Source organism: Zingiber officinale, chromosome 3A (genome assembly GCF_018446385.1).
Source record: "Zingiber officinale cultivar Zhangliang chromosome 3A, Zo_v1.1, whole genome shotgun sequence".
NCBI lineage: Eukaryota > Viridiplantae > Streptophyta > Magnoliopsida > Zingiberales > Zingiberaceae > Zingiber > Zingiber officinale.
Genome location: NC_055990.1, coordinates 146,393,326 through 146,409,800, shown reverse-complemented (window position 1 = coordinate 146,409,800; position 16,475 = coordinate 146,393,326). Strand labels below are relative to the sequence as shown.

The following is a 16,475-nucleotide window of genomic DNA, read 5'->3' as shown; positions in this document are numbered from 1 at the left end:
ATAATAAAGTAGTAGGTGTCTTTTGATAAATTTGAAAATCTGTATACTCCTTTTGACAGGGCGTTCTATCAAAGGGTGCCCCACCCTACTATCCCTCCTAGTAAAATGACATAACTATCCTTAAATATATTATTTGGCTAATTTTGATTTTTAATCAAATCGATATCGATTTTTTGAGAGGTTGATTTTAAGTAAATTTAAATCATTCAAGCAGACTTCGACATATTTAATAATATTCATATTATAGTATTTATGATTTTAAACTGTTATATCATGTACTTAATCTATTAAAAAAAATTGATGTAGTTACAAAATTATAATGTAAATTTGACAAATTCATCTAATATTCATATTATAATCGCTATGAAAATGTAGCCACTAAAACTCAGCATATTATGTTTAACATGTTATAATAACTATAAATCATAGCTGCTATAATTTAAATTTGTCATATTTAATAATATTTATGTAGTTGTTATATGAAATCGTAGTTGTTATAAATATATTATAGTTATAATTTAGTAGTTGATTTAATATATGTGATAGAAGATGATAAATTATTCTTGATAATGGTCGTATAATTTTATAGGGGTTGATGGAATGATACGTTCTTTGATAAAAAAAAAATAATAAAAAGAAACGTTACTTCGATGATTCCATTAACATTGGGCGCCATTTTGATTTTTGATCAATTTTTGGCAAGATTTTAAATACCTGGAGGCATTTCTTGAAATAACGTGAATGTTAGGCAGCGAAGTGAAATTTTCCTAAATATAAAATCATGCCTTCTGTTTGTGTTCCGAACGCCGTCACTTTCTCTCCGTCGTTGAATGCGCGCTCCCGTTGCCGGAACCCTAATTTCCTCCGCAAAATCTATCCTCCGGGATCGCTCCGAAATCGGTTGCACGTCGTTAATCCGATGGCAAGATCACCTTTTTCTCTACCGCCAACTAAAGAACTCATCTCTGCCGGCGACATCCGCCACGTTTCCTCCCGTCCTCAAAGCCTGCGCCAATCTCAAGCTCTTCGACCATGGAGAATCGATCCACGCCGATGTCATCAAGATGGGCTTCGCTTCCTACAGCTCCACCTGCAACACCATCATGAGCCTGTACATCAAGCGCGGAGCCACCTACTGCGCACTGAACCTGTTCGGCGAAATGCCTCAGAGAGATTCGATATCTTGGAACGTCATAATCCATGGTTTATCGAGTTGCCGAGACTCCGAAGCCGGGATGGGATTCTTCCGGCAAGCCCGAACCCTGGGGTTTGAGCCAAATGTGGCCACATTGGTGCTTGCAATTCAAGCTTCATGGAAGCTGAATGATGTGGATGAAGGTTTAAAATTGCATGATCTTGTTCTAAAGAATGGATTTTTGGCTGATGTTTCTGTTCAAAATTCCATGATTTCCATGTATGCAAAGGTGGGAGATATTGATTCTGCACGGAGAGTTTTCGATGAGATCACGGAGAAGGATGTGATATCTTGGAGCTCCCTGATCGGTGGATATGTACAAAATGGACAAGCTGTCCTGGCATTGCAGTTGTTTCGTGATATGTCTAGCGAATGTGACATGGATGAGCTAACCGCTGCTTCTGTTCTTCAAGCTTGCAGCTTTGCGGAGGATGTCCACCAGGGTAGCTCATTCCATTGTCACTTGATTCGCAAAGGTATCGAACACGACTTGTTTGTTCAAAATTCTTTGATTGACATGTACTCGAAGTGCAATGATGTGGATTCTGCACGCAATATATTTGATATGATGAGCGATCGGAACAGTGTGTCATGGAACACTATGGTATCTGGTTTACTCCGCAATGAAAGGCATCAAGAGGCAGTGGCATTGTTCAATTCAATGAAGAAAAGTGGAGTTCTGATTGACGAGGTTGCGCTAGTGAACTTGATGCAATCATGTAAGAAACTTAATCAGGTAATTTGGTGCAAGTGCATCCATTCCATGATCATCAAGAAGGAATTCGCCTCGAGTACCATTGTGCTGAACAATTTGATGGATGCTTATGTGAAATGCAACAGTGTAGAACTCGCTGCAAAATTATTTAACCGAATGGAGAGCAGAAATGTAATCTCATGGAGTATTATCATTGCAGGCTCTGCGCGCAATGGCCAGCCAGATAACGCGATCGCGAACTTCATACAAATGTGGCTGGCAGGGGAGCAACTGAATCCAGTTGCAATGCTGAGTGTTCTGGAGGCATGTGCTGTTGCTGCGGAGCTCAAATTGTCAAAGTCTGCTCATGGTATCGTTTTAAGGAACCAGTTTGCGAGTGACCTATCTATTGGTACTGCAATTCTCGACATGTATGCTAAGTGTGGTGATGTAAGTTCGGCAAGAAAAGTGTTTGAGAGCACCGTAGAGAAGAATGTTACAACTTGGAATGCGATGATAGGGGCATTTGGAATGAATGGATGCCCACGAGCTTCACTTGTGGTTTTCAGTGAGATGGTATCACAAAATGTGAAGCCCAATGAAGTGACTATCCTTGCCGTGTTGTCGGCGTGTAGCCATGGAGGTTTAGTCGAAGAAGGGCTCTCTATTTTTAAGAGTATGACCTCGGATCCTTCTCTTCGTGCTACTGTGGAGCACTACTCGTGTGTTGTGGACATGTTGGGAAGAGCGGGAGACCTTGAAGGTGCTTTAGAGGTGATCGAAAGGATGCCCGAAGCTGGCCCTGCCGCTTGGAGTTCCCTGCTGAGTGCGTGCAGGAGTCGCGGAAACTGCAAAGTTGGGCAAAATGCAGCTGCCCGAATCCTAGAACTAGAGCCTTCGAATCCGGCAGGGTATTTGCTGACATCGAGTATGTATGCAAAAGATGGATCCGTCGATGAAATGGCACGAACGAGATTGTTGTTGAGGAAAAAGGGTGTGAAGGTTATCGGCGGTTACAGTTTGGTCCGTACCGATGGAAAGGCACACAAGTTTGTTTCTTGGGATGGATCTCACCCTCAAAGTAAAGAGGTATACTCCATGATTGAATTCCTGCACAATTGTATGCGTTTGTCTGATAAGAATGACTTCTTATAATCTCACAAGCAAGATTTGGAAGATTCTTCGATTTTAAACCTAGATTTTTTATAGGCTTTTCAGGAAAAGTATGCAAATATAAATGACAGATATTTAACTCTTCGAACCGATAAATTTATATTCTAATCATACATAAATTAGAATGTTATATTATTGATCAATGTTAAATTAAATAAGATATCATCTGTAAACATATTGTAACAATTATTAATTATAACTACTACAAAAGACTATAAATCATAAATTCAGATAATAAAAAAAGATGGAGTGCTCTTCTTATGATTTTTTTCCCCCAATAAATTAAAATAATTGGAAAAATTATAATTTCTCTTTTAATGATTTAAAAAAACACCTGAAAACATCTTTTTAATATTTTCCAATATGCTCGAGCATGCTCAGTTAAGTTTCACACGGATTATTATCATCAACAAATTTCTAAACGTTCAAGCAATAATATCACAGTAGTGACAGAAACAAAAATGATTCAAAGTCACAACAATTTGCAGAAAATAGAGTCAAATGTAGCAAAACAAAGCATTTTTTTAGCACAAGAACTCTGCACATAGGATAGGAGGAACGAAAGGTAACACAGCATCTGCTTGGAAAGAGATGATGATCGTCCCTATCTTCTAATTGGAGGAACAGCTCCTCGACCAGGAGGGCCACCGCGCCCAGCTGCTTGGGCCTGAAATAGAAAATGCCAAGGTCGACAAATCTTCTTGAAGCAAATAAGGCGTGTTGAACTGTGCACTTCTTGAAGTAATCGGAATTTCTATTTACATCCATTTTTTTTCAAAAAGGAAATGCGGCAGTGACAAGAAGAATAGAATGGCACCGATTATAGACAATCAACAATACTAACAATAACAATAGCAACAAACTCTTTGCATGAGGTGTTTTGGATTAGTAATATAATCTCCTCACTGGATGTCTAGGTAATTTACATCTTTAATCATTTTAATGTAAACTCATTTGGTTCCCCTTAAGCTGTTGCATTCTAAACTACAAATTAATTGCCAAACTAAGCACGTTACAAGTAGCATTTAACCATGCCCACATCCATGCCAAGGAAAAATGAAATCCATAAGAGGATGCATTGCATGGCAGCAGAGCTAGAGGGCATTGCAGAGCCAAGGAATAGCCAAAAAGTTCAGCAAATAAAGAGTGAACATAAGAGATAGCACGAACAGAACATGTAAAACAGCAATCAGAAAAGAAAAATTAGACTAGAAAGTTGATTAAGAGGGTGGAAGATAATGAAAAAACAAAGGTGATGGAGCAGTGGAAAAGATATTCACAAATATCAGAGCATTTCTAAGCAAACGTAAAGTGGAAAGTGAGTTTTGTGCGTGTCAATTCTAAAAGCGCAAAGACTTGAGCAGCGGAGTTGTCACCTCTATCAGATATGGCACTGGTAGGGGCCCAAGTGCCTTTAGGAACCCTTTAGGGAGGTGGTAGATAGGAGAAATGGAACCCAGCTTAGTATGTCATCATGTACAAGCTGTCATGCTTCACTAAAAAATGCATCTGGTTCATTTTTTTCTTCGAATCAACAAACAAACATTAAAAACACTTTGGCAATTCATGTTGGGGCAATTTTCATAGGTCAAGTTTCATCAATTTGACTAAACTTGAGTTAAGTCAAGCTTGAATCGGGATTTGAGTTTTGATGTTTGACAATATAAGAAGATTGCTGGAGCAATCGTCCGATTATGGAGATGGTCAAAGAGTTGACCAGGTTGATTATGGAGATGGTCAAAGGGTTGACCAGGTTGATGAGAATATAAGTCAAGTAGATCAAGGTTGACAGGAGACTTGATTGAGAAAGTCCTAACTAGATGTTAGGCATTTGGAAAGTCCTGGTGAGGAGTCAGGCAGTTGGAAAGTCCAAGTGTGATCTTGGCAAAAGAGAAAGTCTTGGTGAGGAGCAAGGCAGTTGGAAAGTCCAAGTGTAATCTTGGCAAAGGAGAAAGTCCTGGTGAGGAGTCAAGTAATTGGAAAGTCCAAGTGTGATCTTGGCAAAGGGTGTAAGTCCAAGCATGTGGTCTTGGCAAAGTAAATCCTAGTGTGACTTGGCAAGGAGAACTCGACAATTAGGATGAGGCCGAAGGAAGCTCCTGAAGGCAAGGCGTGAAGAATGGGAGATATCCGAGAGACGCAAGGCTGATGGAGAAGACTAGAAAGCTAATTCGAGGTTGGTTGGGTGTGGCCAAATGCTAGGCATGGAGACCCAACAGGTCACGGTTGACCAGGAGATGGGTTGGAGATTTTGGACTTGAGTTTGAGTCAAGTCCAGGCTGGTCAATCGATCGGGCGATCGATTGAACCAGGGTCCAATCGATCAGTTGATCGATTGGGGTGTGCTACGATTGTGGAAAGGCTCAATCGATCGACCGATCGATTGGGATGTGAAATCGCGAGCACAAAGGCTCTCCCAATCGATCGGGCGATCGATTGGGAGCTGCCGATCGATTGGTCGATCGATTGGGCAGCAGAAGCTCTCATGCGGATGCGAGAGCACAGAAATGTGCTACATCGATCGAGCGAACGATTCAGGCAGTCCCAATCGATCGATCGATCGATTGGGAAGTGATCGTTGCGCAGGATGCAGGTGATGGACGACTGCGATGAAGCGGTGATGACGTGGCAATCGATTGAGGATGAATTCGATCGATTGGGAGCAATGTTTAAAGCCTTGGCGAAGCGTTTTTCTCCGCAGATCTTTGCGATCTTCTTCTGCGATTTTTCTCTGATCTTCACAGCGATTTCTCCAGCACTCACGCCAGTTCTTGAAGACACTTGGGGAGCATCTCCAAGGTTCAAGAGGCAACAACAAGTAGCAAGAAGAAAGGTGTATTCACTTGTATTCTTAGGGTTTCTTCTTGTATTTGTGTTTGTGTTGTGTGTGAGTTTGTACGAGGCTTCTCCGCCTCCGGCTGCGACCGAGAAGGAGTGTTTCATAGTGGAGATAGTGTGTCGTGTGTGGATCCTTGGATTAGTCACCTTATTTTGAGATGGACACCAAGTAAATCTACTTGTTAACATTGTGTGAGTCTTGTATTTTATTTCCGCTGCATATCATCATCAAGACGAAGCAAACGACGCAAAGAGCACGACGAAACGTTATTCACCCCCCCCTCCCCCTCTAGCGAGCACATCGGTCCCAACAATTGGTATCAGAGCGAGACCGCTCTTCTACGAACTAACTGCCAAGAGAGCAAGAAGCTAGAGGAAGAAGAAGATGGATTTGGAAGGACCACTCGGATGGGGCATCCAGATTCCATCTCCGTACGACAAAGAAGATTTTAATTCATGGAGGAATCGGTTGGAGACTTGGTTCCAAATGGATTGGAACCAATGGGTGGTCTTGGAAGACCCGTTAGAAGCTCTAATGGATAAGAAGGGTAAACGCCTCCGACCTCGACATTGGACCGAGGAACAAAAGGAGCAAGCGGAGGCGGATAAAGAGGTAATAAAAGTGTTGTTAAATTTATTACCTTCTAATATCCTTTTGAATGTAGGTGAATGCACAAGTGTATGTCATCTTTGGAAGAAGATCATTGCCTATCATGAGCATCCTGCACAACTTCAAGGAGTTGAGGAGCCCAAGGAGAAGGGCTCATTGGTCCAAGAAGAGGAGGACCAATTGGATGTTGACACGAGGGCAACATTCGAGGAAGAAAAAGAAGAGGAGAAAGAAGATGAGGAGAGATCTTCTACATCCTCAAGAGAGGAAGAGATGGAAGCATCCATATCCTTAAGAGAAGAAGAAGAAGAAGAAGAAGATGATGCCACCTCCACAACACAAGATAAATCAAATGGAGGATTGAGTGCTACCCCTACAAGCAAAGGTATAGAAATTTGCATTGTAAATAATAAAAATCATATCATTTGTTTTGAATATAGGGAGCATGGGCACTACAAGAGTAAGTGTCCCAAATTGGCCAAAAAGAAGGGTCAAGTAGCACCCAAGGGCAAGGAGAAATCCAAGGAGACCGCTCCCACGACAAAGAAGAGCAAGGAACACATTGTGTTTCTTGTGTAATCAAAATGGACATTATCGAAGTCAATGTTCAAAGGGGAAGAAGTCAGTCAAGATCAAAGGAGGAAACACAAGTCTAGGGGGAGCTTCCAAGGTAAAAACTAAGGTATCATTCAATGAACCTATTCCTTTGACACATGATAAGAAGCATGCTAGAAATAATTCTTATCATTTTAATGCTAATTATCATGAAAGTAGGAAGCATGATGGCACTAATGGTAAATATATTCCTCCTCATGCTAGATTTATCACACCTAAGGCTAGGAAGGTAGATAATTACTTAGACAATAACTCTAAGGATTATAGATATATGCCTAAAAATAGAAATGCTCAATGACTCAGTGAAAAATCAAAATCTAAGGATTTATGAAGTGAAAATCAAGTCTTGAGGACAAGACTTGATAATTTAGAAAGGACCCTAGCAAATATGGAAAACATGCTTAGGAGTCAAAATGAGCAAAATCTAAGGAGAACTAGGCAAGAGTCATTCAATAACCATAGAGGTTTGGGATACAAGCCTAAGGCTAAGAAGGATGTGACTACCTTTCATAGGGTTCCATATAGCTATGGGACCAACCCTAGGTGTAGAGGTCAAGTCAAAAATACTAGGGAAGGAATCCCTAAAAGTACTTTTGACAAGACCAATGTGACTAAGACTACCAAGAAGTCTAACAAAGTCACAAAGAAGGTCACAAGGGAGGTCATCCCTAAAGTTGATCTAGTAAAGGTGACTAAGGCTCCAAAAAGGCCAAACAAAATCACAAAGAAGATTACAAGGGAAGTTATTCCTAGAAGTGACCTAGTAGAAGTGACCAAGGCTTCTAAGAAGCTTAGAAAGGTATCTAGGGAAGTCATCCCTAGTGAGTATCTAGAGCATCCAAGGAGCACCAATAGGTTTTGGGTTCCTATGAGCATATTCTCTACACCCTAGATGGGTTTAGAAAGTGTCAACTCAAATTGGAAGGGTAGTTAACCCAACTTGTTAAAGTTGACACTTGAGAGCATTTTCAAGGTTATTGTTAACATTTGAAAATGAAAAGGATTATGGGGTTACTCTTTGAAAGAGTAATATACGTGCCAAAATTTGAAGAGTTAAACTTAATCTAAATTGACACACTTAAGAGAAGTATAAGAAAAATCAAGTTAGAATTTTGATACTTTCTTAAGGAATTAAGAGAAAACTTATGCTTTAATCAAATGTGATTAAGCCTTGAAGAGCAAAAAGGTGCCAAGTTTTGAGGATTTGAAATTAGGTTAACATTGGCACACTTAAAGGAAAATCATAAGAGATACTAAGTTGAGATTTTGGTGTTCTCTAAATGGGCTAAGGGACAATTTAAATTTTAGTAAAATTAATTACTCCTTGGAAGAATAAGTTGTGCCAAACTTTATGGAACCACATTTAATGTAAGTTGGTACACTTGGAAAAAATGATAAGAAATGGCTAGTTGAGATCTTAGTATGTTCTTAAGGAACTAAGAGCAAATCTAAATCTCAAGTCTCAACGTGTAATCCTTAAGAGGAGTAATTTGTGTCAAACAAAAATTTGAGGATTGAATTTTTAATCTCAATTGGCACAAATAGAAAAGGGTAAAAGAAATATCAAGTTGGATTTTGGCATTTCTTCAAGAAATGGACAATCTAGGATTAAACTTTAAGGTTTAGCATAGGATTAAGGATGTTTAGATAGTCTATCTAGGTATATTTTATTTATGCTAAAATGTCATGATTGATTGCCTATCATATATCATGACATCATGCGTTGCATTCATTTTTATTATGAAAAACACAAAAATACCATGTCATGTCATACATACATCATGTAGCTATAGCATCCTTTTCTTTTGAAAATTGCTTATTTTGATGTATGTCATTAATCATCATGCATTATGTCAATTTCCTTGTAATTAAGGACAAAAGACATTTATTATGAATGGAAGTGTTCCAACAAGTGACATCCTAGATAGATAATCATGATTTTCACAATGCCTAGATAGAGATGCATGATCCCTCAGTTTAGGGCAAAACCAAATATACATCTTACAAAGGATCATAAGGTGACTTGTATGTGTTTTGATACACATTAGATGCAAGTAAGATGTTAGGATGGTGAACAAAACTTAAGATGTTGATTTAGTACATCTTGTTGAGTTTTAGATTCATCAAAGCACATAATCATGTGATTTCCAATCATTGGTGATCCGGTGGTAAGGACGGGGGACCCGCCCAGGAGAAGGTCAGTGACACGTAGGAGCCAAAGGTCAAGAGGGTCGACCCTAAAGTCCTACCGAGCGGAATCTCCCAGGCCGGACGAAAGACAGCTCGACCATAGATCGGGTTTCCGACGCAAGGAAAAGGAGTTTCTGTGTCGAGCGGCCAAGCCGCCCGGCTAGGTGGTGCAATCTCATCCGAGCACATGACCGGGGGCCTTCCCGCTCGGTCCAATACACTCACATCCCCGCGCGCCTGGAGCGTCGGGCGGCCGGCCCACCCGGCCCAGGAATAGACGAAAGACAGAAAAGGACAAAAGGGACAGCTGGGGAGATCAGCCTAGAGACAGCTACTGTCGACAATCGGCGTGGTCGATGGTCAGGCCGTACACAGAATCGTACGATGGAAGTTTCCACTGTCCCGTCAGGGATATGCTCGAACGATTGCGGAATGACGTCAGACATGCTTTTTCTGACATCCATGTTTGAGGTATGTTTGGGGAAGCGTGCACACCTTGGGAAGCGTGCACGCACCTCCCCGGGGTCCTATATAAGGACCCCTAAGCTTCAACGGAGGTATGCAATCATCCACACTGTAACTACAATTCTCATTATCTTGCTCCAGCTTTCTTCTCGCCTGACTTGAGCATCGGAGGGTCGTCGCCGGGAACCCCTTCCCGGCCCGACTTTGTTGTAGGTTCGTCGGAGGTCCACCTCATCCCGACGTCTACACGAAGCCAGCAGAGAGCGTCACGTCCCCAGCTTTCATCAACTCATAGTTCGGACATGATCAATTGGAAAAGCTAATGTACAAGTCATGTGCATTGAGCCCAAAGAACATGGTTGAATATTAGTTTTGAAAATGATTTTAAAATGCTTTTGGAAAACCTTGGTGAAGACTATCTTTTAATAGTAATCATCATTGGAAAGTTAGACACAAACTAAAAGAAAACATTAAGGGGGCGTTTGGTTTGCATTTTTCACGCTATTTTCTATTTTCATTTTCTGAGAAAATGAAAAACGCGTTTGGTTTGCGTTTTCCACGTTCATTTTTAAGAAAATAAGAGAGTGTTTTTCTAAGAAAACGAAAAACGCGGAAAAGTCATTTTCTAAAAAACGAAAAACGCGCGTTTTTCAGAAAATGAAAATGAAAATGGGGCAAACCAAACGCACCCTAAAGTTTTCAAGACTTTTCAAGTTTGTGTCAATCTTTGAAAATATGTAGTATTTTCATAGAAAACTATTTTTCCTTGATAAAGTATATTCTAAACAATGTCTACATGAAGTTTCATGATTTTAGAGTTGTGTAGAATTTTTGGAGAGTTTCTAAATTTCGCTGAAATTGAATTTCAGGAAATCAGAAATCCAATCGATCAGCCGATCGATTGGGATGGTTTCGATCGATCAGTCGATCGATTGGGGAGTCCATTCCTGCGAACAGAAGGTTAGTGAATCGATTAGCCGATCGATTGACCCAGGATGGATCGATTAGTCGATCGATACAGAGGGAATTTCTGCAAGCAGTAGCCTGCGGAATCGATCAATAGATCGATTGAAGTGTTTTCAATCGATTGAGTCTCAACTTCAATCGATTGGGAAGTCAGATTTTGGCTGGAAAAGCCTGATTTCTGTACTTCAAGTCACTTCGAGTTCCAATAACCATTCCTAACCCCTTAGAATACATTTGTATATATTTAAGGAGAGTTTTCTTGATGAGAACAAGTATGGATTGGTTAAGATAAATCAAGGTGAAGTTTAGGATGGGGTTTAGTTTCAATTTCGAATTTTTGGAACCTCAAAACTTCAAGCTTTGTTTTTCAAGGGCCATTAACCATTCATAACCCTTTGGAATACACTTGTAAACATTTAAGGGGAGTTTTCATGATGAAAGCAAGTATGGATTGGTTAAGGTCGACTTAGGTGAAGTTTAGATTGAGGTTGAGTTTTATTATTGATTTTTGAACCTCAAAACTTCAAGTTTTGGTTTTCCTAACTGTTTAGGAACTCCAAGTCATTGTTGGTGCAATGACAAAAGTTTGACCATGCTTTTTAGGAGAAGCTACTCCTTGAATGCATGAAAATTTATCTTCAAGGACCTTGGAAGGGGGTTAAACCTTCGTGTTGGATAATACTCAGGGTCAAGTATTGGGGAACAATGGAAGATTAGTTATCTTCATTGCTAGGATGATAAATGCTCTCGGATGAGCATTGTGGAGTAGGTTACTGCTCAAGGGGAGCATTGGATTAATGAAGGGGATCGGACCTTCATTGGTAAAGTGAAAAATGCGCTTGGATGAGCATTGAGAAGAAGATTACTGCTCAAGGAAGAGCATTGAATACAATAAATGGGAGTTTCATTGGGAAGTTGATGCATGCTCTAGGATGAGCATTGTGAAGTGAATTAGAGCTCAAGGGGGAGCTTTGGCGGCAATGAAGAATATGAGATCTTCATTGTGGGGTTGTTAACAACATACGAGGTTGTACACAACGTAAAGTTAACTGTTATGGAGAAGAGTTGGTTTTCTGGTTTCATGTGTGACAAAGGGGGAGAATGGAAAGTTAAGTTAGGCCTTCATCCCAAGCAGGGGGAGTTTGCCCTCTAGGAAAGGGAGAGGATGAAGAAAATCTTCATTCATGTCTTGTCATGAAAGAGTTAAGGCTATGAGATTTAGCCGTGTTATAAAAAAGAAGTTAAGGCTATGGGATTTATCCTTGTGATAAAGAAAAGGTTAAAGCTATGGAATTTAGCCTAACTTAGAGGTATTGTCAAACATAAAAAATGGGGAGATTGTTGGGGCAATTCCCCTAGGTCAAGTTTGACCAATTTGACTAAGCTTGAGTTAAGTCAAACTTGAGTCGGGATTTGAGTTTTGATGTTTGATGTTTGACAATATAAGGAGATTGTTGGAGCAATCGTCAGGTTATAGAGATGGTCAAAGGGTTGACCAAGTTGATTATGGAGATGGTCAAAGGGTTGGCCAGGTTGATGAGAATACAAGTCAAGTAGGTCAAGGTTGACAGGAGACTTGACTGGGAAAGTCCTAACTGGATGTTAGGCATTTGGAAAGTCCAGGTGAGGAGCCAGGCAGTTGAAAAGTCCAAGTGTGATCTTGGTAAAAGAGAAAGTCTTGGTGAGGAGTCAGACAGTTGGAAAGTCCAAGTGTGATCTTGGCAAAAGAGAAAGTCTTGGTGAGGAGCCAGGCGGTTGGAAAGTCCAAGTGTGATCTTGGCAAAGGAGAAAGTCCTGGTGAGGAGTCAGGTAATTGGAAAGCCCAAGTGTGATCTTGGCAAAGGAGAAAGTCCTGATGATGAGCCAGACAATTGGAAAGTCCAAGTGTGATCTTGGCAAAGGGTGTAAGTCCAAGCATGTGGTCTTAGCAAGGTAAGTCCTAGTGTGACTTGGCAAGGAGAACTCGACAATTAGGATGAGGTCGAAGGAAGCTCCTGAAGGCAATGCGTGAAGAATGGGAGATATCTGAGGGACGCAAGACTGATGGAGGAGGCTAAAAAGCTAATTCGAGGTTGATCGGGTATGGCCAAATGCTAGGCATGGAGACCCAACAGGTCACGGTTGACCAGGAGTTGAGTTGGAGATTTTGGACTTTAGTTTGAGTCAAGTCCAGGCTGATCAATCGATCGAGTGATCGATTGAACCAGGGTCCAATCGATCAGTTGATCGATTGGGGTGTGCTGCGATTGTGGGAAGGTCCAATCGATCGGTCAATCGATTGGGATGTGAAATCGCGAGCACAGAGGCTTTCCCAATCGATCGGGCGATCGATTGGGAAGTGATCGTTGCGCGGGGTGCAGATGATGGATGGCTGCGATGGAGCGGTGCTGACGTGGCAATCGATTGGGGATGAATTCGATCGATTGGGAGCACTGTTTAAAGCCTTGGCGAAGCGTTTTTCTCCGCAGATCTTTGCGATTTTTCTCCGATCTTCACAGCGATTTCTCCAGCACTCACGCCAGTTCTTGAAGGCACTTGGGGAGCATCTCCAAGATTCAAGAGGCAACAACAAGTAGCAAGAAGAAAGATGTATTCACTTGTATTCTTAGGGTTTCTTCTTGTATTTGTATTTGTGTTGTGTGTGAGTTTATACGAGATTTCTCCGCCTCCGGCTACGACCGAGAAGGAGTGTTTCATAGTGGAGATAGCGTGTCGTGTGTGGATCCTTGGATTAGTCACCTCATCTTGAAGTGGACACCAAGTAAATCTACTTGTTAGCGTTGTGTGAGTCTTGTATTTTATTTCCGTTGCATATCATCATCAAGACAAAGCAAACGACACAAGGAGCGCGACGAAACGCTATTCCCCCCCCCCCCCCCCTCCTCCTCTCTAGCAGGCACATCGGTCCCAACAATTCAGACACAAGAAGACACTTGAAAGAATCAAAACACATTGCCTACTAGAATCATTGGATCAGTATTAACATGGAGAGTAAATTAGAATGACAAAGCTGAGAACTGCAAACTAGAATTTATCAAGGCATCTGGTAAGTCAGAATCTAGAAAAATACAAGGAAAATCTTCCTTGAACAATGCCCATCCTAGCAAAAATACTTTAGGGATTCAGAAATACTTTGAGGGTTCCGACAGGTAGAAACACAGAAGAATCAAAAAAGATTGTTTATAAGAATCATTGAGTTCAGATCACTAAAAACAGAAAATAAAATTAGAATGTTACGCTGAAACACAACAACTCGCACCGTGTCTAGAAGGATAAATTAGTAACCTACTAGGGAAAAGAATTATATATGTGAGGAAAAAATCTCCCTTAAATAATACTCACCCTTGCACGCATGGCAACAGCACGACCACGACCAACTCCAAGAGCAGATCCTTTGCCCTTAACGAAAACAACATATCAATTCAGAAACAGGAGCAAAAAAAAACACACATTTCCAGCAAAGAAAACAGGAGAGAAGTTTTTTTTTTTACTCTGATTCTAGCATCCAAGCGCTTAAACATTGGTGCATTCTTAAGCATATCAGGGATGACCATAAACCTGTAATACACACATGAACCAAGTCATACAACTATTATCTAACAAAAAGATATGGTAAACAATGGAAGAAGTAGAGATCTACCTTACTTTGCTCCCTCGTATGAAAACATGCTCGAGCTGTGATACTTTCCCATCCTATCAATCAAGAATAACAGCAAAAATGAAAACTTGAAGAACCAAATCACAATAGATCCATTCTATATAATCGATATCGAACAGGCATCGGCAAAAATGATACAGGAAACGTACATAACAACAAGGCAATCTAAGGGCATAAAATGAGACGGTAACGGAAATAAAAAATCTTTAAGCAGAAGCACGGAGAAGGAAGCGGAAAAGGACACCTAAGATTTACCTTGGCAGTATATGTGATGCTTTCGAGTTGGCAGTTCCAGTTGTCCTCACACTCGATCATGTTGCCCCGGTACAGCTCGCCGCTCTTGAGCTCCACCGTGACGATGTGCCCCGCTGCCTCGTGAAGCAGCTTCACGGGGATCCCCAGACTCCGGCTCATCTTAAACTAGTCGCCTTATTCTGCTCCTCCCTTCTGTGCGCTTAAACCCTAACACGAGGGGAAGGGAAAAAACAAAGACGGCAATGAAAATATAGAATTGGATAAATATATATATAGAGTAAGATTTTTTTTTCTTTCTCGTGGAAAATTAAATTTACCAATGACTTCGAATTTAGCGTTATGTAAAACTCCGTCCATTCTCCAACTTAGAACATCACTATAAGCCATTTACAAAGGGCATGAGGACATGTAAAATTTAAATTTATCAAAAGCGTATGTTACTTTAATTTTTTTTCAAGAATGTATTTTTTTTTTTTTAAGTATATTTTCTATTTTATCCTCTGACAATTTAATTTTTTTATTTTTTTTTTCTTCATTATTTTTCTCTCTCTTCTCTTTTTTTTTTAACTTTACCCTTTGATAATTTTACCCTCTGACAATTTAACTTTACCCTCTGACAATTTTACCCTTTTTTCTTTATTTTGGTCCTTTTTTTCTTTTAATTAACTTTTCATTTTAACTAATTAACTTTAACTAACTCAAAATTTTTTCTTTAAATAAATCTGTTTTCCTAAAAATGTCAGAAACAGTTCTTGTTGGTCGAGCACCTTTTTCAAGGAAATATAGAATAGCAGGAACGTTTGAATAAGTTTGATTATTTATCGGATCATAAAAACCCACTTTTCGAAGATCTCTCCCTTCTCGTCGGGATCGAACATCAATTGCAACGATTCAATAGATGGCTCATTGGGATAGATGCACATAAACAATCTCCCCCAGAAACATACAGAACATATGAATAACATTAGTTAATTTTTTAATAACATTTTAATACATTTGAAGAAATAAAAATAAACAATGAATAACATATTTGAACTCCTTGCAATTTCAAAAATCTACTGGAACTAAAATGAGTATAATCGGAACTCTCTAGGTCGATCAATGGATTTCGGTCAAACCTAATGATGGACCTAGAGAGTTCCGATTGCACCCATTTCAGTTTCTATGGATTTCTAAAATTGCAAGGAGTTCAAATATGGTATCCATTATTTATTTTGTCTTTTCATGGATGTTAACATGTAAAATGAAAGAATCGTCAAAAAGACCCACATTGGGCCTGATATGAAATCATATCAGGCCCAACGTGGCCATGATATCATTCCATATCAGGCCCACATTGGGCCTGATATGAGTCCATATCAGGCCCAACATGGATTTTTTTGTCGATTCTTTAATTTGATATATTAACATCTATGAAAAAAGAGAAATAAATAATGAGCATCATATTTGAACTCTTTGCAATATCAGAAATCCATAGGAACTGAAATGAGTACAATCGGAGCTCCCTAAATCCATTAGTGGGTTTCGGTCAAAATCCACTGATGGACCTAGAGAGCTCTGATGAGCTCTGATTGCACACATTTCAGTTCCTATGAATTTCTGATGTTACAAGGAGTTCAAATATAGTATCCATTATTTATTTCGCCTTTCATAGATGTTAATATATAAAATCAAAGAATCGATAAAAAAAACCACGTTGGGCCTGATATGAAATCATATCAGGTATATCAGACCCAACGTGAGCCTGATATGATTTCATATCAGGCCCAACCAACTCGGAAAGTCAAGTTATGGTACATTAGTGCAAAGCACCTTG

The 16,475-nt window shown here is 40.0% G+C and overlaps 2 protein-coding genes across 2 annotated transcripts; one reads left to right on the top strand and one right to left on the bottom strand.

Annotated features, from left to right (window-relative positions):
• The first annotated feature begins 781 nt into the window (after window positions 1–781).
• LOC122052692 (pentatricopeptide repeat-containing protein At2g17210-like) lies at window positions 782–3,140 on the top strand. Its single transcript, XM_042614359.1, has one exon. It carries the CDS (start codon window positions 831–833, stop codon window positions 3,042–3,044), a length of 2,214 nt encoding a protein of 737 aa, XP_042470293.1. The 5' UTR covers window positions 782–830; the 3' UTR covers window positions 3,045–3,140.
• A 322-nt stretch (window positions 3,141–3,462) lies between these two features.
• Window positions 3,463–14,897, bottom strand: LOC122052691 (small nuclear ribonucleoprotein SmD3b-like). The gene is made up of 5 exons (XM_042614358.1): window positions 14,660–14,897; window positions 14,387–14,439; window positions 14,238–14,304; window positions 14,089–14,145; window positions 3,463–3,729 (listed from the first exon to the last, which is right to left on the bottom strand). Exons 1-5 carry the CDS (start codon window positions 14,816–14,818, stop codon window positions 3,667–3,669), a joined length of 399 nt encoding a protein of 132 aa, XP_042470292.1. The 5' UTR covers window positions 14,819–14,897; the 3' UTR covers window positions 3,463–3,666.
• Between the last annotated feature and the right edge of the window lie 1,578 nt (window positions 14,898–16,475).